Raw genomic sequence first — 21,724 nt, forward strand, 5'->3', positions numbered from 1 at the left:
AAAATTTTTTCTTTCCTAAATCAACTAAAACTAAGTGTATTTGTTGGGGAGGGGTCTGGGTTAGGGATAAGACTCTAGGTGCGTCTCAGGCCGAAACCTTTAGACTAATCATGCTGGGTTTCAGCCACGCAGGAAGGGTAGTATGCATTGTGTACTGTGTTAGGGGATTGGCCAGCCATGGCATCAACTGATGCCATGACTAACTCCCCTAACTTAAAACTCTAGACTAGTCAAGTTGGGCCCAGGTGAAACCTGCATAGACACAGGGAAAACCCTGGGCTCATTCATGCGGGGTTAAAATTATTGCAAGCATTAAGCACGCAGGTTCAGCAAAAGGCAAGAAGGATGGTTCTGAAGAAAGAAGAGTTTGTCAGGGGCAGAAAGTTTCAACCGCGCTGGGGTCGGGAGCTTGGGCCTTGCGCCGCATTATTTCTTAGGTGCGTCGATACCAACCCTCTTTCTCCGAGTTGATGACGTTTTGAATTGTGATAAGAGCGTGAGGTAATGTTTTCAAGGCGAACACATGTTTACTTTCTGTTGATGGATAAACTCATGATAGCTGCACATAAACAAATAAGAAATCATTCTTGCAGACTAAACACTTTTGGGGAAAAATCGTAAATATTTTAAATGTTAATTTTCTCTTGCACAACCACCTGCCGGACATTTCCGGTGTTTTTTTTTCGAACACACACACACACACACACACACACACCTGCCCGTCGATCATGTACGAGATCATCATTATCTGGTCGGTGTTGGCGTCCGGGAACTTGAGCGGCAGCTTGGTCGTCTCGATGTCGAAGGCCAGCACGATGGGGTCCGGCCGCTCGATCAGGTCACACCTCTTCGTGACGACCGGGACGTAGCCCGCGACGCACCTCACCGAGTACCACGAGCCGCAGAAGATCTTCATGTCGATCGACACGCGCACGTGGTACGGCACATCGTATTCCCTGGGACACAAACCAACGATTCACAAATTAGTTGCCCTTGTGGCCGAGTACATGATACATACACATATGGCAATTCACATTGAAAATAATATTTAAATATTTAATCAAATCAGGGTGTCCACTCAAATATGCAATAAATTTTCGATGACTTTTCCGTGACCAAAATTTCAAATTTCCCCAGACTACTTTTTTTTTTAAATAATTTACATACTTAACAATTTGTTGGAAAATAAATAAATAAAGTATACACCATTTTCATAGCTGACTTAAAATTATTTAACAAAATTAAAAAAAATGAAACAGAACCTTGTATACGCCATTTTAAAGTGTATTTGACTATGCACTAAAACACCACCTGAAAAAAAATTCTATCACAGTCTACGTGATGGCAGACTGGGGCATGAAATTTTCTTCTTAAAATTACTACAACTGAATTTCCAAGGGTTTCAAGTGAATTCCCTGACCAATTCAAACATCCCTGATTTTCTATAATGCGGACATCCTATAAATGTACTGCTTTGAAGTTTACAGAAGTACAATATTGTTACGAACGTGAGCAAGGCCGCGACACTAGCAGGTCCACAGCTGGCTGACATGTGGCCGTTCAACATGAGACGTTCCGAGCGCACCTGGGTCGCAGCTTCCCCTCCCTCCAGCCCTCAGCTCCCCGCGCGGCGCTGTTAGTTTGACATCCGAAACCTGACAGCTGCGGAGTTACGCGAGCCGCCGACAAGTGCTTCGAGAGATTTCTGCCGTCGGGTCGGCGCGGAATGACGCGACTGGCCCCAGCCGCACTCGCGAATTCGAGAAGGCGCCTGGGCTATATATATATGCCTGGGACGTCGGCCTCGGGGTCTGAGTCAGAGTTGAGGCGGGAGCTCTCCCGCAGCAGAGTTTCCGGGGCGATAGTGCCGCGGGTGCAGCAGAGTGATGAAGTCCTTGGACCAAGGTTCCAGGTCAGGAAGTGAGTGAGTGAGTGAATGGAGTCTGGAATTTTCCCGTGGCAGATTTTCCGGGCGATAGAGCAGAGAAGTCCCTGGACGACGGTTCCAGGGCAGAGAGTTCAGTTCCGGGTGATAGTGTCGCGGGCGTGGCGGAGTTCCGAGCGAAGTTCCGAGCGAGGCGTCGAGTGGGTCCTCGGCGAAGGCTAGTGTCGGCGGCGGCGGAGTGCAGTGACGGAGTCCTGCGACGGAGGACCACGAGGGTTGCTGCGGCGAGAGTTGCGCCAGAGGTGCGGGCCAGCGAGGTGTGCGTTGTGTGAAAACGAGTGACTGGGGAAGCAACATTTTTTTAAGTGCAATTGATAATTTGCCAGTTTAGAAGATTAATTGTCAGTGACATAAGTAGTGGCCATCAATAAAACTGTGTAGTGTAATAAAATCTTTAATTGGGCTATCCCTTTACGAACCCTGTAAATCGTAACTATATAGCTTATATCCAAGATTATACACAAAACTTATTCTATAATCACACTCTGGCACCTAGTACATTTTAGATCAACACGCACAAACAAACCTGATGTCCAATATGTTTTCCATGTGGTCAGTCGACTTCTTTGTAACACTGACGTCTCCGGTATTCACGAGCGCAGTGGTGAGCATTTCCGTGTAGTAGGTGTTGTTCTTCTCTCGTTCGCGATTCTTGCGCACCGCAGACATGATTTCTCTGCGCACTTTCACCAAGTCAGTCACGGTGAAGAACGACAGTTTAAGGTACGTTTGCTTCAGGCCGATGAGGTGGTTCGGCTGGAGCGAGAAATTGAGAAAGAAAAGCATTTCAACACTCCGACACAATTGTCCTTCACACTTCAGTAAACATCAGTGGTGGATGCGGGAATTTTTTTCCATACAATGGTTAAAAGAAAATATAGAAAAAAAAAATTAAATATTTGAACATGTGCATTAAAAATAAAAAACCTTGCCTTACTACGCCTACAGTAGCCGTATGTGATGTGGCTTCTCACACGGTTGAAAACTGCAGTTCTTGTGAACAGCTCACATTGCATCAATCAAAATAACGTACATAAATACTTCAATCATATTTTTTAAATTTTTTCCTTCTTTGGGAGAGGGAGGCCAGGATAAGATATATCCCTCGCTATCTCCCCCCCCCCCCAACCCAACACACACACACACACACATCTGCCACTGGTAAACACAAAGACAAATCTGGAGTTATCTTTTTTTCAACTTACTGCATGATACTCGCAATAAACTAATTCCAATGGAAAAGCTTCACTGAACATAAAAATCATTAAATCCATGATAAAAGTTTTTTTTCCGTAGTACGTGTTGCTCCTACAATCAAACATGCTCGCACGTATACACGTGCACAAATTTGTTAAATTTAATTTAATTTGAACTAGCTCACGTACCAGGTCCAAGTCTTCTTTGGTCACTGGTTCGACCTTGTGCAGGGTCCCCCCGAACTTCTTGGTCAGGAAGGCGGACACCTCCTGAATGTACTCCTTCTTCACGAGAATGTAGAAGTACGGCTTGTAAGGCATGGACACTTTGAAGCGGGTGTCATCTTCTTGTATGAAATAGTAATCCACAGCACTGATCAATCTTTTATCTTCATCGAGAATTTCCGTCTGTAAAAAAAAAACAAAAATAATAAATCCAAAGCGAAATATGGAAACACTAATAAAAAATAAAAAAAAAACAGGCTTTAATTATCTTAAGCGTATTAAAAAAAAATAATGGTATGCTTTTTTTTTTTTAACTCAATACAGTTGTTTCAACATTACATACAATTAAGTAAAGTTTCACTTATGTTAATTCAAGTGTTCAAGTTAACTCAGATTATAGACAGAATTAATAAACGATAAAGAATAAGTCCTTGCCATAGTTACCTTAAATATTTGTGCCGTCTCAGTCCCTACACGAATATCGGCTCTAGAAACATTTCTTAGAACCCAGGCAGTCGATACTGCATTCTTACAAGAAGTTGTGACACATGATTTTTGTGGCTTCCAAACTTTCAATGCGTACACCAATGTTGGTAAGCCCTAATTATAAATTATTAATAACATAGTTAATTCATTCATACTACGGTAGTGTCTCGATTAACCGAGTTAGTGTGGACCTTAGCAACCTTGGATAAGAAGAATTCTCAAATAACATGAATATAATACGATAATCATCTTAGTTTTCAGTTTGCCCAGAGGTACAATTTTTTTGAGTGATGGTTTTTCTAGCTTTTCTTCAGTGTAGATTCTTTTACATTACTCCATGATTCGCCAAACAGTAGGTTAATTTTCTTTACGCTTCGGTTAGATCAGTGTTAGATTACTTTCTAGGGCCTCAAGCAAATGTTTCAACCATCTTTGCCGGTAATGGCGTTTCGGATCAGCTCGGTTAGTCCGAAAACTTGGTTAATCGAGACTTTACTGTACTTCCGATTCGTTTATCTAGCACATACTGTATGCATGTTGATGAGGAAGCCCGTCCGCTCCAGGAAGTCAGAAACTCTCTTGAATCCATATTTGGCATCAATGTCATCATTCTCGAGGGATTCTCTGAGGCGAAGCTCTGATGTTTCTTCTCTGCAAAAATTACAAACATTAAAAATTAACTAATATGTTTCTTACGGAGTTAATCCAATGTAATTCGGCGTTCTTAGGTCCTATCCTGCAGTTGAATAGCAACTTCCATGGGAATAATCAAATACCTTTAAATATTATGCAATAAAATCAATAGATGGCATCACTGACTCTTGGACATGCAATAGCGCCAACACTTGACAGGGAATTTTTAGCCAGTATGGAGGCATGCTATCGAAGGTATGAAGTCGGAACTTTGTGCCTCCATACAGCTAAAAAAAAACAGTCAAGGGTTGACGCTTGGGTTTGGATGCACAGCAGGAAATCTCGTTATTTTATTTTTATTTACCTTCCATTGCATCACATTTTCCAAATACAAAATATAAACATTCTTATGTATGGAAAAGCACAGGATAAAAACACAAAATTGTGATGGTCACTGCACTGCACAAACTATCTAATGTTACCAATAAATAGAAAATCCTTAGAAACCAGCAGTGATTTAGAAACGCTGTTTTCAGGGTAAATACGTCTCTAGTTTTCGAAAAAAATATTTTCGGAATTTTATTATTATTTCACAGAAAAGCCATGCTGTAAGAACATTACCCAAGAAACCAATACTAATCTTAACCCAACCTAATCAAACTGGAGTTTTGTAAAAACAGGAGACGTATAAAATGAAGATGTCTGCAAGAGTGTGTTCCACACTCGCTTCATTTGTGCTCCAGGCACTTTTTTTTTTTTTAAATTGGTTCAATGGTTATCGGCTTTCGCCCACTTTTCTTAGTCGAAGCCTTTTAATAACACATCATCAATCAAATATCCGTAGGTAGATGAACACCCATGCCTTAACCGGGACTCTAACCCAGAACCCCTCGCAGGTGTGCATCCGACTACGCCACGGAGGTCTACAACTCCAGGTAACAGAATGAGCAGATTAGCGACATGCGTAAAAAGATAGTAAAGAATTAATAAATGTAACTTGTTTTTACATATTGACCCAATGTTAATTAAATAATCCACTAAAATAGTACGAACACTAATGAATAAACTTGCCTTGGCCCTGCCTTAAATTTTGGATTTTCCTTTTTCTCTGGTCGGTATTTACCACTATTCTGTAAAACCATTCTGCACAAATTTCAATATTGATGAATAAATCCAATCCTCATTGCATCGCAGGTCAAGATATTGAATACAATTTACGGCTAACAAATTGTCGGCGATGAAGACACGAATAAATAAATTTGTCAATTTTGACAGCAGACAAGATACACGCACAGTTGTTATACAATATTTTCCCGCCAATAATATGGAAGCCTTTAATAAAAGAGTAGCCATAAATAAAAATGCTGAATAAAACTAAAAATTAATTAAAACTGAATCAACATATTAAAAATATTACACGAATAATTACGGATCATGTTTTTCAAATTATATAACATTCGCGTAGTTTAACTGCTAGATTTGTGCTGCTGCTGAAGTCTTACTGGTTCCAACATGTTTGCATATTACAATGTTACGTCGTATCTTCTCTGTCTTTAATTAAAGAACAGGTCGAATCCCTGTTTACAACACGCAGCATCTTTGTTTGTGAAGTTACTTCCGCTCCACGCGCAAGTAGTTACCCGACGTCCTAGTCTCCAGTCTTGTCCGAGCCACGGCCGAGGCCAGATACAGGCGCAAGATGCTCCATCATTTCCATTTTATTATTTTATTACTGTTTCATGATTTGTCTCCGCTATGCGTGTTATGCCAGCAGTGACACATAAAAAAAAATTCACAAATCTATTGTGTGAATTTTGTAGCAGCACCTTTTAATGCCCTGTGCTAGAATAAAAAGACTAAATTCATTCCACTGAACTATATATATTCTTTTATGACATAACATCTTTGTGTTCACAAAATGCCTGTTTTCCAGCTTTGATTCAGAGTATTAAAACAAAACAAAAATCCTAACCTCAACATACACACACATCACAAATGTAGTGATATTTACTCACAAAATCATGCTAAAATAAATAGCCTTGGATTCTGAGGTTTTAGTGCTCAGTGTGAAAAGTTGCAGAATCTCTAACGAATGAGTTCATTCGGCAAGGTTCGTGTATGCTTGTGTCTTTTCGGTTGTCTTAAGTACATAGTTCTTAAGCCTGAAGTACGTTAAACAAAGTCATGCTTAAGCACGTTGTTTTCATGCAGCTCGTCTTGTTCACTGACTATGAAACATGGAAGATTGCGGTCGTGAGATACAAGACTGTCTTTGCCAATAAGGTTTCAAGGCTGTTCTCAAGCCCCGACTGTGAATACTATCCTTTATACCAAATTAGATACCACCTATTTCTTAATTTAAAATTTTAGTGCGCACACATATAACCCAACTGTCTGTTACTTTTTTCGGATAAAGTTTTTCTGTCTAAATAAGGAACATTTTTATTCTCCTTGAGTTGGGTTTTAAAACACACCAGTTTAATGAGTCATTTTGCACTTTCACTCGCAATAGTAAAGTACGAGGACGTTGACTAAACAACTTCGGGACACTCAAGGAACTAAGTGTATGTTGAAAAACACTTATTTGCTTTACGATGTGTTCAGCTTTCTGGTTTCGAGAGGGCTCTTTACTGCAGTCGGGTTGGTCTCCTGACAAACCACCCAAAAAGGTCAAATGTGGTTGCGGCTTTTCGTGACGAGCATTGACAGCAAGCACGTCACGATGTGTTTCACAGCCCATTGTTGCATTAAACACACACCTGTTAAGAAATACATTATTTCCCTCACGTAAATATTTTATCAAGAAAACACGAGTTCACTTATAACTTGACCAGGGGCCCTATTCTTGACGCTGCCGGAATAATTCCGGTAGCGGAATGATCCGCAAGTTTCAACCCGCTAGACAGCTAAATGTCTATTCTTGAAACTGCTACTGCTGCTACCGGAATCAACATTGTCGGGTTTATGAAATGTCTTTATGGAAGTGTGGCAACGTTCAATATTGTGTTGACGTCACTGGTAGAAGGCCAATCACAACGAGGGAAGGACCATTTATTATTAAAAGTTAAATGTTTTCATTATACTCGTATCTTTTCTCTAGTTGATGGACGTGGAGGTTATGTAATATGTATAATAAATACAAAACTAATAATTAAAAATGAATTGTATGGCTTATATGAAAAAAAAAAATCGGGGAAATGTATTGTGTTATGAAATGAACAACTTTATTTAATGTTAGAAAAAGTACTACAAACATACAAACATTTGCGAAAATATTTACAAATTCATGTGGTTTTTTTTATTAAATTTTAAAATTCTTATCCCTTAAAAGTACTCGTTTTTTAGTTTATTGTTTCTGCTTACTTGATAGAATTTAAAATTATTATCACTTAAAAGTAATCGTTTCTTAGTTTGTTTCTGCTTACTTTGCCGCAACTTTTTATGTTAGTGTAAAATTTGAGGTGAAAATAAATTTTATGCGGTGTTTCTTGATTCAGCAAACAATTGTGAATGTGCACATTATGATTTTTATAACTGCAAGTCAATACAAAATTATAAAATTTTATGAACATCATCTGGCAATTATCTCGGTGCGGGGGGAAATGGGTAAAAGTTCCGTAGTGCGTATCCAAGTTAACCTGTGATCCTGTTGGCATGATCCTGTACACCTGATCCTGTGGTACATGATGCTTATTTTTTTAGCAGTGGGCAGGCGCGTAGCGCCGACGCATTTCGCGCGACAGCGCGAAATGTGAAGTTATTTATCATATATATGTAATTTATTTTTTACATCAGGTTTCGCGCTGTCGCGCGAAACAAGTCGGGGCTACACGCCTTCCCACTGATAAAAAAGATAAGCATCATATAACACAGGATCAGGTGTACAGGATTATGCCATTAGAATCAAAGGTATATCTGGATACACCTGGATAAGCAATACAGAACTTTTCCCAAAGTTTGTTATTTTTTGGTGTAGGGGCTTCTTGAAAACAATCTTATGAATTTATCAACAAAATCTTTCAACTATATCTTCTTTCATCATTTATTTAATAATACTTGTGTGGGTTTTCATCGGTGTGTGTTGTTTTCAATCATATTATTTGCGGGGTAGGAATGTTGGTTCTGTTTGCAAGATAGGGAAGGGTAAATAGAATAACCTTTATTTTCAAAATCACTTATCATTGTGGAAAATTCATATATAAATGGACTCATTTCGAGTACTTTTCAATTCCGGGATGGATGTACTTTTAACGAATACATGTGCATAATCTAACTACCACTATAGTTTTGTTCCATCAAAACATGACACACGATTGCAATATTTGGTGTCAAAAACGAATTACGTAATATGGAAACTATGTTACCGGTATTGTATTTATCACAATATACGTCAAATAAGCCACAAATTTATACACAGCAAAAATTTCAATGTTTTTAATACTAAGTAGGTACCATATTAAGTACTTAATGGAAGATGGTAAATATAACTTTCGTAACGTAATATTTAAATACCTGCCATTGCAAATTACACAAACAAATGTAATAATACTTAAAACATTAAATATTAGTTAAATTTTTACAAAAGTTTTCTCGCCACGCACACAGGAATTTTAAGGTTGAAAGCATCACATGGCGTATTTTTATCCGAATAATCACATAACATAATGAGGCGAATAAGTTATTTCTGGTTTTAAATGAAGTAATCTAATATAAGTATATAAACACACGTATTATTAAACGAGATATGTAGCTAACCTAAACTAACCAAACATACAAAGGATTTAAATATTTTTCAGAACCATAACAGAGACTCCATTTTGAACAAATCTTGGTTTCAAAGAACAAAAAACGCTCAAATCTCTACCGGAATTGTGATTCCGCCAGCTCACGAGGTGGCGGAATATATCCGGTAGTTTGTGACGTAATTCCGATACATAATTCCGCTAGCGAGTGTTCAAGAATAGGGTTTAGCAAATTTATGGTGGAATCAAGTAATTCCGCTAGTGGAATTCTTCCAGCAGCGTCAAGAATAGGGCCCCAGGGAACGACTCACTGACAACTCCATTGTCCTTCTCTCTCTGCTAGTTTTATTTCTCTTCCTCTATAAAATAACAGTGGCCGGACGGTAACAAATTAAAGTTCAAAATTCTCATTTTTTAAAGTCTATAATCTTTGCAATATAATTTATAATCATTATAAAATAAATACTAAATACATATATTTATGACCTATGACACTTTAATTTTAGGGCAAGCATATATTTAAAGTTTGTGAGTTTTCCAGTACATTCTCATCGTGCACGGTTGTTAAGCCAGCATAAAAAATTTACTAAACTAAAATTATAAAATTAAAGTAAACTGAAAAGCAACGTAGAAAATGATTCAAAAACTTTTTTCAAAAGCATTAGAAAGTAACCGAAGAAGTGTAAATACATTTTCAAAACTAACATAATCGATTAAAAACGGGCAACACTAGAGAGACCAAAGTGACAGCTATTTTTCAGTGTAATCGGTCAGCTGTTTTCTTCATAAGTTGAGATTTCTTAGCTGTTAAAAAAAAGGGCCACATTCTTAATTATATTGAAAAGTTGCTTTTAATATATTATTCTGTGTATATTTCCGTTTCCTTCTGCCGAACTAGTTGCGTTTCGTTGTGTTTGTTTTAACATATACAAAATGGCTTCGGTTGAAGATGTTGATGTAAATTTACAAGAGTCAGGTCTGTTTTGAGCATATTAATTTTGTGAATAGGCATAATTTTATGGCAAAATATGTACTGATATTAAAAACAGTTTTTAAATTGATGTTGGATACTTTAATAGTTGATTTTTTTGTCAAACACTGCCGGTGTTTAGTTTATAGTTATTTATTAATAATTTCAAGCCATCGGCTATAGAGTTTATTAAGTCTTACACTTGTGTTTATCGGAAGGTTAGAGTTAATATAGTGTTGATTTTTATCTATAGTGACTTGCAATTCTCATTGTATAATTTGGCATGAGAAATAGGGTTTGCGCGTGAGAATTATATATTATTAATGGTTCAGAAAAAAAAATTCCTTTCTGTTGTGTTTGAAATAGTTGAAGTTGTAGTACTTGGGCGTTAACTAAAAAAACACTAAGATCATAAATATTAAGAAAGCCTGAAAACTAAAATTTTTATCGTTTCTAATATGATAATCAAATCTACATAATTAGTTAAACTTATAAGGAGAAGTGCGGGGAGTAGTCTTAATCCCGATACCATAACAATATTGTGGTTGTAGCTAACATGGTAGCACTCCAGTTAGAACACCCCTATATTCTTATGGGATACGCAACTTTAATTTGGTATTTCGGCAGGAAACATTCACATGCTAGTTTTGCACAAAGTATGTTTCTTTATGAAACTTAACTTTCTGGTATATTATGTATATTATCAAAGGTAACATAATGTATTCTACAATCCAACCCAGTATAGTATATTTTGTGATATAAATTATATATAATTTTTTTTATTAATGTTCCCGGGTATCATAAAGTATACTATAGCCCTATCGATTCTAGTATAGTACAGGATACTGAATATATATTACCCTGGATTGTAATATGTACTACAACCCCACCTGGTTTAGTGTCTTTTGCAATAGTGCCATTTTATAATTTGATTGATTTTAAACTATAATTCTAACATCCTGGGTGTTGTAAAGTATACTACAGCCCTACCTATTCTAGTATAGATCATAATACAGAATATATATTATTTTGTATAATATAATGTACTTTCTTCAAGAAAATTTGTACTGTTTGAACGTACAGCTCATATTTACTTCAGTACCACCTTATAGTCAACTTCATCAAGATTGCTATCGTATTGCAATGCAAATTTATAAAATTTTATTAACGTAGCTAAATTAACTCGCCAAACCTTTTGCTTTTTTGCTATTTCTTAGAGTGCAAAATTAACCTAACATAAAAATGAAACATTTTTTCTTACCTTACATTGCCAAATAAACACACACCATGCTTTATCACCAAATACAGAAAATAAAAAGCACACAAAACTCTTAATAATCACAGAAACCTAAAAAAACATTAACCTGGCTTTATGGTAAGCACCTACTATTGATATTACTCTTGTTTATTTAACCTATAACTACATTCAAAATCTGCATTAAATTCACTCAATATCGCAAAACTATTTGTCAGATTTAATGTCATTACTACAATTACACCCACACATTCCTCCTCTACACTGTACCATTAAATTATTCAATGTAAAGAAACTCGACATTTAATTTTATCTGTGATACTACACTCATTACCACACTTACCCAGTAAATTTGTTACAACCAACTAAATACTTTTTATGTACTGTACTTATTTCTATCTTGTACCTTTTATCAAGAACTTCCATTCCGCTTATTACAACCAATATTTTCGCCCCCAAAACTAACACATATTCACATTTATTTTTACAGCAATACTCAATGTTTCACTGCTACCAATATTACATTCTATATTTTCCTTCCATTTTAGTTTATCAATGGCCAATTTGTATGATGTCATAATGCTCAGTGTTGTAAACTGGACTTAAAGTGCACAACCAATGAAAAGCAAATAAATACCCAAAAATGAACTATTTTAATTGCTGACAATTTTTTTTTGTAAAATGCTATAAGTGGGGCTTTGTGCGAAACAAAATCCTAAAAATCAGAAAAGAGCATTAATATATTTCTGTACTTAACGGTAACATTTCTGTTAAAAGGCATTGCGATGCTTAAAGTAGTTTGCCAGTAGTTTACTGTTTTAATGAGTGGTAAGGTTAGGTCAGGTACATTAATTAAAGTTGACTTCCAAAATTTGATTACATAGTTAGTTACAAGTGAAGCTAATAAAAGTTTGTTAAAAAAAATTAGTGTTAAATCATGAGAGTGGTTTGTTAGATTACCTTTGTTTAAAATACTGTGGAATCGAGTGAGTGGTTGGTTAGGTTAGCTACATTAAAAATACTTCAAATTGTGTATACGTTTGGCAATGTTATGTTAGCTTCATTGAAAATACTTTAAAATTGTTTAAATGGTTTATTAGGAATTACTTAGGTATTATAATATAAACCTAATCAACTAGGTATCCACATAGTAGTTTTAATGTAGGTAATCTTACATAGCCTACCATTAACATAATTTTACAGTAATTTAATGTAGTGAACTAAACATACTCAACTGTTCTCATGGTTTTACACTACCTGTGTAATGTAGTCTACATTGTAAATTCTGAAGGAGAGCAGCCACTATTCCGTAAAAGATTTGATGTTTTTTTTTTTGTCCTGACATGTTTTCCAATCATTAGTTAAGAGGGTGTTGTGATGCATAAAGTAGTTTACCAGGAATTGACCATTTTAATATATGTTAAGGTTAGGTTGGTTTCATTAAAAGTACGGTATCGTTAAACTGTGATATTCATTGTTTACCCGCGGTCGTGGATCTCTTTGTTTAGCACAATTGTAGCCAACTATGGAGAATTAAAAATACTCTAATTCTTCCGTTTCACATATTGAAGTTTATCCCTGGATCCTTAAGGCTTGATCCTCTTGACTGGATCCTGTGGTACATGATGCTTGCTGTTTTAGTTCAGTACATTGAAAAATCCTGCACATGAAAGAAATCGAGAAATATGACTTACGAACATAATTCATTATTACATGACAATATTATTTTTTATGTACATAATCCTCCAACATACTGAATTAAAACAGCAAGCATCATGTACCACACGATCAAGCCAACATGATCATGCCATTAGGATCTTTCTTGCTTTCTTGCTTCAGTAAGCTTCTTGAGGAATCTTCGATTAATCCAGAAGGGGTTCTTTCCGAGGCATGCACGTTATGTCAGGCAACTTGAGTAGCTTGCTTAAATGATTTCAAATGCCTTCAGTAATTAACCTACTGTTTGGTTTAGAGCTGCAGTCTTCAAATAAGAATGTGGAATCCCTTCGATGTATGTCGTTTGTGTGAATAAGGAACAGAGTTTGGAGAAAAAACAGGTTTTTTTTAAAAAAAAAAAAAAAAGCCACACAACATCTCGCTTTTTGCCACTCATGTTGAACCAGAAAAGTTGTAACATCAAAGAACTAAGTCCACAAAATCTGCACATCTGACTGGGACTTAACCACAGAATGGGTATTTTCCCACAGGAATAGTATTTTCCCACAGGGAGAGTATTCTACATAGAATGGGTGTTTCCCACAGAATAGGGACTTACGGTACAGTCGAGATAGAATGTAAATATAATAGAAAATAAATTTCCAACAGAATATAATTTTTTTTAAGTAATAAATTTATTTATATATTTTTTTTACACTGTCTACAATTCACTAATTAATTTAATGATATGTGAGACTTTAGCTGTGTATAATTTACCACTTACCGTATTTAAAATGGAAAAAAAAATTTTGTTCAAACCATTGTAGTTAAAAACCAGGCAATGCTAATAAGGAACTCATTGATTTTTTTTTAATGCTTTGTTTCATGTTCTCGCTGTAATGAATGTTAACATTATTTTTGCAGCGCCTGTGCGTCGATCGAAAAATGTGGCGAAGCGTGGTCGAAGCAAGAAGAGGGGCGCAGCGACAGTGTCCACCAGAGCCACTCGGTCCAAGAAGGTGTTGTCGAGCTCTATGGACTCGGAGGAGGAAGAGGAGGCAGAGGTGAGCTTGGCTCTGCTTTCTGCAATCTTGGGCAACAAATCACTTTAACTCGACGTAGCAGCTTGAACGGCTAGGAGAACATGCGTTCTTTTCTGTAATAAAGTATAGCTGTGTGGGAGCGGATTTATCTATATTCAAGAAATTTTTGGGTAGGATAGGATTAGTAAAAATAATTGGTGAAATAAAAAGTATGTACTTACTAATTATGTAGGTCAAAAAAGGATTTTCTGGAAAGCACTTAGACACACAAAAATATACATCTGAGGACTTTTGGATAGTCAAGAAGTGTTTCAAGATTACACTGTTGGTGTCAAAAATTCAATTTTTAAACAATTTTTTTTTTTAATTTTTGATTTAATCTTAAAATTATTAGTGATGTGTCGATTCCGGTTCCGGAATCGGTCGGTTCCTTCAATTCCACAAGAATCATAGGATTCAGAATACAGTGATTTTGGATCAACTGTGCTTGATTGACTAACAAATAAATTTTGAGCTAATTTACATTTACAAAATGGCTGTCTGTATAATTGGTTATCAATTTACTGAGAAAATTTCAACTTTTTATTTAATCGTAATAAGTATATCCCAGTAGAAATTTTAATTGTTTAGTGTAGAAAACTTGTGAACATGACTTTTCCACTACAGGTTGGAAAAATAAACAATAATAATGTAATTATGAAGGTAAAGAGATCTAATGGTGTAAAAATTGGTATTATATAGACTTATAAAACATCAACATATGTAAAAATCTGTTTGCTAAAGGTGCCTGAAAACATGTCTTTTGTATGTTACGGACGTGCTGTATGTAATACAGTAGAACTTTTTTTTTTTTTTTTTTAACACTATTCTAGGGGGTGTCAGAAAATAAAATGGGGGAAGTGTAAAATATGAAAAATGTATTAAAAGTAATTTTTTGCTCAGTGAACTCTGATATTATAATACCTGAACATACCATACTCTAATATACACATAATTCTCCATTAAAAGTGTCTGAAGCATATCTTAATAGAATAAATAACATAAAGTCCCCCATATTTACATTCTGTATAGAGTATAGGTAAGTATATATACAGTATATGTACAGATTATCATACTTTAATCAGCAAGTCATAGTAAAATCAGACATTTGCATGAATGTATTTTATGTTCTTTGAAAAACCACTACACTGTGCTGCATTTCCTTTAATGGTTTCATAATTTTTCACAATTATTGTGTTCAGAGTTGAACTATGCACACCTAACCTCTCAGCGAGTGAAACATGAGTAACTTTATTTTCGTCCACGCACATTAAAAAGTTAAATTTTTCATCACGTGAAATAGTTTTCCATCTTTTACATACTGCCTTCTCGATAAAATAGGTACAGATAAAAATTTTGTTAAGTTCTCCCATTAAAAATAAAATTGTTATGCTTATTTACATTTAAATATGTTACAGACCATGTTATTTTTAACGGATGTAGACAAGGAGCATACTGTAAATAATATTGTATGTATAAGTTACTGACGGACAGTCGGGATTTCTATAAACTGTATAAACTGTAGCACTAGCATCGCGTGCTGACTTTTTCTGTTTCCCATTATCAGGCCAGTGTTGCCAGCCAGTCAATACCGTTTTCAATGGAAGAGCACATTGAAAAATCTAGGAGCTATAGCTATAGCGCTAGTGTTCCCAACAGCATTTTGGATTTGGTATTCCACATGAAAGTGTTATCTTCATATGTACAATGTACACGGGAATAATAAATTTTGTAGGTGTAGCATGAGCAAATAGCGTAAACAGTAGCGGGGAGCAGATTGTAGGCGCAGTGTAATCAACAGGAATTAATTGCATTGAGTCAAACAAATCAGTTTATTCTTTTTGTCATATTACATTAAAGGGATATTTTTTCAGTGTATATTTATGTGTAAAAATTTTAGCTAAGTTGTGATGATTTCTAATGGAGTTTATTTTCATGGCACATAAACATGTCTGCGTTATTTGTTTTGCAGGAAACATCTCAAAATGATGTAGAGGCTCAAGATGATCAGGAAGTTGGACGCGACCTTGATTCGTCTGATGAGTCCAAGAACACTGTTGTTGAAAACGATGTAATAAAAAATGGAGTGGAAGAAACTGCATCTCCTGAAATTAAGACAAAACCTAAAGAAATAAAATCAGAAAGTGGTCTTACGGAAGAAGATGATGCAGAGGTTACGACCAAGTCGAGAGGCGAGACTGGTCCTGAGGTGGATCTCGCTAATGTAGAAAGTGAGACAAAGGTGAAAGTTGAAGCAGACAAGACCATTAGTGCAAGTAATGAAACTGAATGTGTCAAAGCAGAATCAACTGTAGAAAGTGAAGTCCCCAAGTCAGATGCAAAGATAGCTAGCAATGATGACGAAGCAGATGAGGGAGTAGTTGTAGAAAAAGATAAGAAGGCTGCTGAGAAGACGGCAGAAAAGTCTATTGTCAAAGAAGAGAAAACCGCTGCTGTATATGTAATCCCTATAGAGGATGATGTAGCTATGATTAAAGAAGGTGTGTCTACATCTGATGAGAATGCTGCTAGCACCAAAGTTACTGTCACTGTGAAAGATGAGTCTGCCACTGTAGAAGATAAGCCCATCACTGTGGAAGATAAGTCTGCCACTGTAGAAGATAAGCCCATCACTGTGGAAGATAAGTCTGCCACTGTAGAAGATAAGCCCATCACTGTGGAAGATAAGTCTGTCATTTTAGAAGATGAGGCTGTGCCTGGAGAAAATAAGTCTGCTGACAACAAGTCTGTCAGTGCAGAAGATAAGACTGCCATTACTAAAGCCAAAAATAAGTCTGCTGCTGAGCGCAAGATGACAGATGCAGATGATACTGGAGATGTGACGATGATTGGCAAGGAAAAAGTTTCACCTCTAGTACCATCAAAGAAGAAACAAGTCTCGTCTGAAGGTGGTAGTAGTGAAAAACAAAATGGTAGGTATAATTTTTTGTAATTGTGCTTCTGTTGATTAATTTCATAGCTTTTGGTCTAAAATAATTATAACATAGTATTATTATGTAGTTGTGGCTTGTTAATGGTATCATTTCTTAGGTTGTTAGTTCTATATAATAAGAAAATGTATGGGAACTTTGGCTGGTTTTTTTTGGTAGGAACAAACATGACTAGCACACATTATTTTTAAAAACCAATTTACTTTAGTTAAAAACTTTTTTAAATGTGAAGTTTTTTTAATTTACAGTGCTACATTTATAACTTACTTTGTTAAATAATAATCAGAAGGTTAAATTTAATTTTTATTAATATCAGAATTAAATTATTATACTTTTTTTGTATACTAATAGTTTAATTTTCAATTCAGAAAATAAGATATATACGCAGTAAAAGTTAAGTGTTTTTTAGCTCCTAGAAAATTTTGGTTTTAACGGTGATGGTGTCACTGTTAGAGTTTATTAATGCGAAAGGTCCCAATAGTCCTCGTTTTACTTTTTTAATATCATTCAAAGTCTTATGGTTTGATTATGTTTACTGCCCAGGCGTACTCTTAACAACACTTGTAACAATTTTAGGATTTGAACCAGGAGAAGATCCTTGGGTGTTATTCTTGATCCATTGATTTTTATGTTCATAATTATTGTCCCTTATCGCCCGTAACCAGTAGCGGATCCAGAGGGGGGGCTAAGGGGCTCAAGCCCCCTCCAAAAGCATCTGGGTCCACTATTGTTTTAGTGTTTGCCTCGATAAAGCCTAGCCTCAGCTGGGTCAAGCCCCTCCCGAACCAAAATCCTGGATCCGCCACTGCCCGTAACGACCGCGAAGTGGAGGAGATGCTAAGTCTCGTTCCTCCTCCCCCCCCCCCAGGGGCCAAGCCCGTCGACTCGTCAAGCGCGGGGAGCCCCATGGACGTGGACGGGAGCCAGTCCGCGGAGACGCCGGCCGGCGGCAGGAAGGAGCGCGAGCAGTCCCCCGAGGCGGGAGACATGAAGAACGCCAGCATGGACGACATGACGGTGATCGACGAGGTCGACGACGAGGGGGACGAGAAGGAGGAGGGCGGCAAGGCGGGCGATAAAACTCACACGCAGCTGGTGAGTAGTGCTTGGGCGACGTGCATCTTTTTTTTTTTTTTTTTTAAATAGGTTTTTCGCACTGCAGATATTTCTTCTCTCCCTCTTGTACAAATCCCATTATTAAATACCATAATTCTGTTAACATCAGGAGTTACTGTAACATGAGCTCATCATAGATTAATCAACAACAATTGTAAAGAAATAAGTCAAAGTTTAATAATCACAATTATTATAGGAATTTATTTTAGAATATTTCAGGACCTGGTCCAGCTATCCTGATTTTAGTTTTGCTGAGTTCAAATACTTTGCTGGTAGAAGTTTGTTTCCTATGATTCACGTTTATCAATTTCTGCGTGATGTTTTTGAGAAACTTGTGAAAATAGTTGTATTGTGCCTCAAATTTTGTGTTCCTGAATGTGGAACTTTTGAGAAAAACTTAAAGAAATTGCTGAATTAACCATCAGGGTGTCCAGCAATCGGGAAATTCCGGGAAGTACTGGAAATGTACTTGTTTGTGTAAATGCTCGGGATTGTGCGGGAATGTACGGAATATTTACGTGGAAAACGGGAAACTGGTGTATGGCAATGCACGATCGCTTATGCCCATGGGCTACCGTGCATAGACGCTATATAGGGCAAAAAAAAACAATGCAGCAGTGCTATGATCACTTCTTTCCCATGACTGTTCTATTGCTGCAATGCAGCGCGAGCAAGAAGTATACAGCGCACGAGTGCCAGCCGCTGTACAAATGTTACAGAATAGAGAGACAAAAGCAGTGCCAGCCAGACAATTTGGCTAGCGCGAAAAATAAAATACATTTCGTGCATGCGCAAAAGCGGTGTAATTCCAAACAAGCCAATCTAATCAGAAAATGGCGCTTGTGCTGGCAAGAGCTAACATGGGTAAAACATTGAGATGTTCTGTTAAGTGCTGTTGGCTGCCCTGCATAGGCATTGTTCTTGACTCTGTGAAATGAACTTTCACTCGTTCGCCATATTTGTTTTGTTTGAATTTTACATTTCTAAACTGTGAAAAGTGATGTTTGCAGTAGGCATTTTGCGTTAAATTAAATGTTGTCCGTGAATTTGTTTACCGTTTGTATCTTATACTGTCGAATACGTACCGTTTTGTTGAAGGCCTAGTGAATTATTGTGATGATACTTAAAAGAGGTTATGAAGAGGCCATGGCATGAAATGTTGGCGTAAATTCGTTCAGTTGTAGTGTCAGTTTATAATATATGTGACCTGTGTGTGCATAGACGTCTAAAAATAACTGTGCTGCAAAACTCGGCGAGGAGTAACAAGTACATGAAAATAATAATTTTGCACTTTTTGTAAGATGGGTCGCGCAGGAAGGGGAGAGACTAAGTTCAAACACAGATGGACTGAAGAATTCAGCTGGGTTTCGCCATGCCCTACAGATATATACCTTGCACGCTGTACATTGTGTCGTGTCGTTTTTAAAGTCGATAGTATGGGCAGGCAAGCTGTAGTAAGCCATAGTAAAGGCATGGAACATAAGAGGGCATTGAATGACAAATTGAAAACTGTGTCAATTCGTTCATTTTCAACTCTAGCTAATAAGTCACAAAGTGAGGAAATGTGTTCCAGTGCTTCCACTCCTCAAACGTCTCACTCTACAAAGAATATTTGCATCCAAGATTTAAATGCATTAGATGTAAACTCAGATGTGCAGCAACAGGTGAGTAGTGTTAGTATGAAAGATTTCCTAGCAAAGGACAGCTGTACAAAAGCGGAAATTCTGTGGTGTTTGCAAACAGTAGTATCGCATGCTTCACTGAGAAGTGCAGCAAAAAGTGTGAGTTTGTTTACACTTATGTTCCCAGATAGCGAAATTGCTAAGGGTATGCAATTGCAGAAGTCGAAAACTTCTTATGCAATAGTGTATGGGCTTGGATATTATTTCCATGAAGAATTAATGCATGACGTAAAAAATGTTAATTTTTTTGTGGTGGGTTTTGACGAGTCTCTGAATAAAGTAGCCCAGAAACAACAGATGGATGTATCTCTTCGCTATTGGGACACTTCCAAGAATCATGTCACCACTAGATATTTGAATTCAGTGTTTTTAGAACACACTGCAGCATCTGACTTGTTGAATGGCTTGAAGGCTGCCTTGGAAGGTTTAGATCTAAATTGTATCTTGCAGTTGTCAATGGATGGCCCCAACGTAAATTTAAAATTGCAAAGGGACATGGCTAAAGAATTAAGACCAGGCAGAGAAGATCCTAAAATTCTTGATATGGGTTCATGTGGCCTTCATGTTATGCACAACAGTTTCAAAGCTGGCATCAAAGGAACTGCTTGGAATATAATTGAATTTCTGCGTGCTCTATACTATCTTTTTAAAGATGTTCCAGCTCGCCGTGCAGATTTTGTAGAGGTTTGTGGCGAAAGAAATTTTCCATTGAAATTCTGTGGCATTAGGTGGCTGGAAAATGCTAATGTAGCAGCTAGAGCAATTTCAATTTTACCTGGAATTCGCAAGTATGTCACATGTGTTGCAGGAAGTAAGAAAGAACCAAAGTGTCATAGCTTCCAAATAATTGCTGCTTCAGTAAAAGACAAGTTGCTTCTAGCCAAGCTAACACTTTTCCAGTCTCTGGCCACAGAAATGGAACCATTTTTGAGGGACTTTCAAACAGATGCCCCAGTAGCACCTTTCCTCTACGAGGCAATTGTTTGTTTGATGAAAAACATTATGTTCAAGTTTGTGAAGAGGGACATTATTGAAAGTTGTCAGCTCAAGGATATAGATGTAATGAAAAAAGAAAATCTTATTAGATGTGAAGAAGTAGATTTAGGATATGCTACACGACAGGCTCTTAGGAAATGTGATGGAGCCAACCAGAAAGAGCTCTTACTTTTTCGCAAAGATTGCAGAACTTGCTTTCAGCTTGTTGTGGCAAAAATTATGTTTCGGTCGCCACTTAAATTTCCACTCACAAAATCTTTGCAGTGTTTGAATCCTGCTGTTATAGCTGCTGGAAATGGTGACTGCTATCTTTCTTCAGCTTTGGAAATTTTAACTGAAGGCAATTTGATAGCAGGAATTAATACAGCAGATGATATTGCCAGAGACTACAAAGAATTTTGTAATGATGTACTCATCAAAACAGAGATGAAATCTTACAATAAGTCAGATACCCGTTTAGATTCTTTCTGGATGATGCTTCTTAGAGGTTCAAAGTGGGAAAAATTGAAGTCTTTTGTGCAGCAACTGTTAATACTTTCACATGGAAACTCACACCTTGAAAGAGGTTTCTCGGTGAATACTGAATGCCTCATTGAAAATATGAATGAGGAATCACTCATCGCCCAGCGTTGTGTTTTTGATGCTGTTTCTGTAGCTGGTGGTGTAGAGAGAGTAGAAGTTACAAAAGCAATGATAAACTCTTACAGACAAGCCCATATGAGGTAGAAACAAGCTCTTGAAAGAAAACGGAAAGAAGAAAATTCAAAGATTGAGCGTCAAGAAAAAAAA

The 21,724-nt window shown here is 36.8% G+C and overlaps 2 protein-coding genes across 5 annotated transcripts in view; one reads left to right on the forward strand and one right to left on the reverse strand.

Annotated features, from left to right (window-relative positions):
- Positions 1–9,333, reverse strand: part of LOC134538212 (DNA polymerase epsilon catalytic subunit 1) — a 58,392-nt gene extending 49,059 nt beyond the window's left edge. The window contains exons 1-5 of one of the 3 annotated variants that reach the window (XM_063379313.1): positions 5,557–9,331; positions 4,380–4,503; positions 3,331–3,549; positions 2,472–2,701; positions 716–956 (exon numbers count right to left, since the gene is read on the reverse strand). In XM_063379313.1, the coding sequence (XP_063235383.1) occupies positions 716–956; positions 2,472–2,701; positions 3,331–3,549; positions 4,380–4,503; positions 5,557–5,627 (885 nt within the window). In that variant the 5' untranslated portion in view covers positions 5,628–9,331. Of the gene's footprint in view, positions 1–715; positions 957–2,471; positions 2,702–3,330; positions 3,550–4,379; positions 4,504–5,556 lie in introns of all 3 variants that reach the window. The other 2 variants (XM_063379312.1, XM_063379314.1) reach the window with 2 other exon arrangements.
- A 660-nt stretch (positions 9,334–9,993) lies between these two features.
- Positions 9,994–21,724, forward strand: part of LOC134538214 (pre-mRNA-processing factor 39) — a 38,403-nt gene continuing 26,672 nt past the window's right edge. Inside the window, exons 1-4 of one of the 2 annotated variants that reach the window (XM_063379316.1) lie at positions 9,994–10,203; positions 14,033–14,172; positions 16,163–17,123; positions 18,010–18,236. In XM_063379316.1, the coding sequence (XP_063235386.1) occupies positions 10,161–10,203; positions 14,033–14,172; positions 16,163–17,123; positions 18,010–18,236 (1,371 nt within the window). In that variant the 5' untranslated portion in view covers positions 9,994–10,160. The remainder of the gene's footprint in view (positions 10,204–14,032; positions 14,173–16,162; positions 17,124–18,009; positions 18,237–21,724) is intronic. The other variant, XM_063379317.1, reaches the window with a different exon arrangement.

This window comes from Bacillus rossius, chromosome 13, assembly GCF_032445375.1.
Source record: "Bacillus rossius redtenbacheri isolate Brsri chromosome 13, Brsri_v3, whole genome shotgun sequence".
In the NCBI taxonomy this organism is placed as follows: domain Eukaryota; kingdom Metazoa; phylum Arthropoda; class Insecta; order Phasmatodea; family Bacillidae; genus Bacillus; species Bacillus rossius.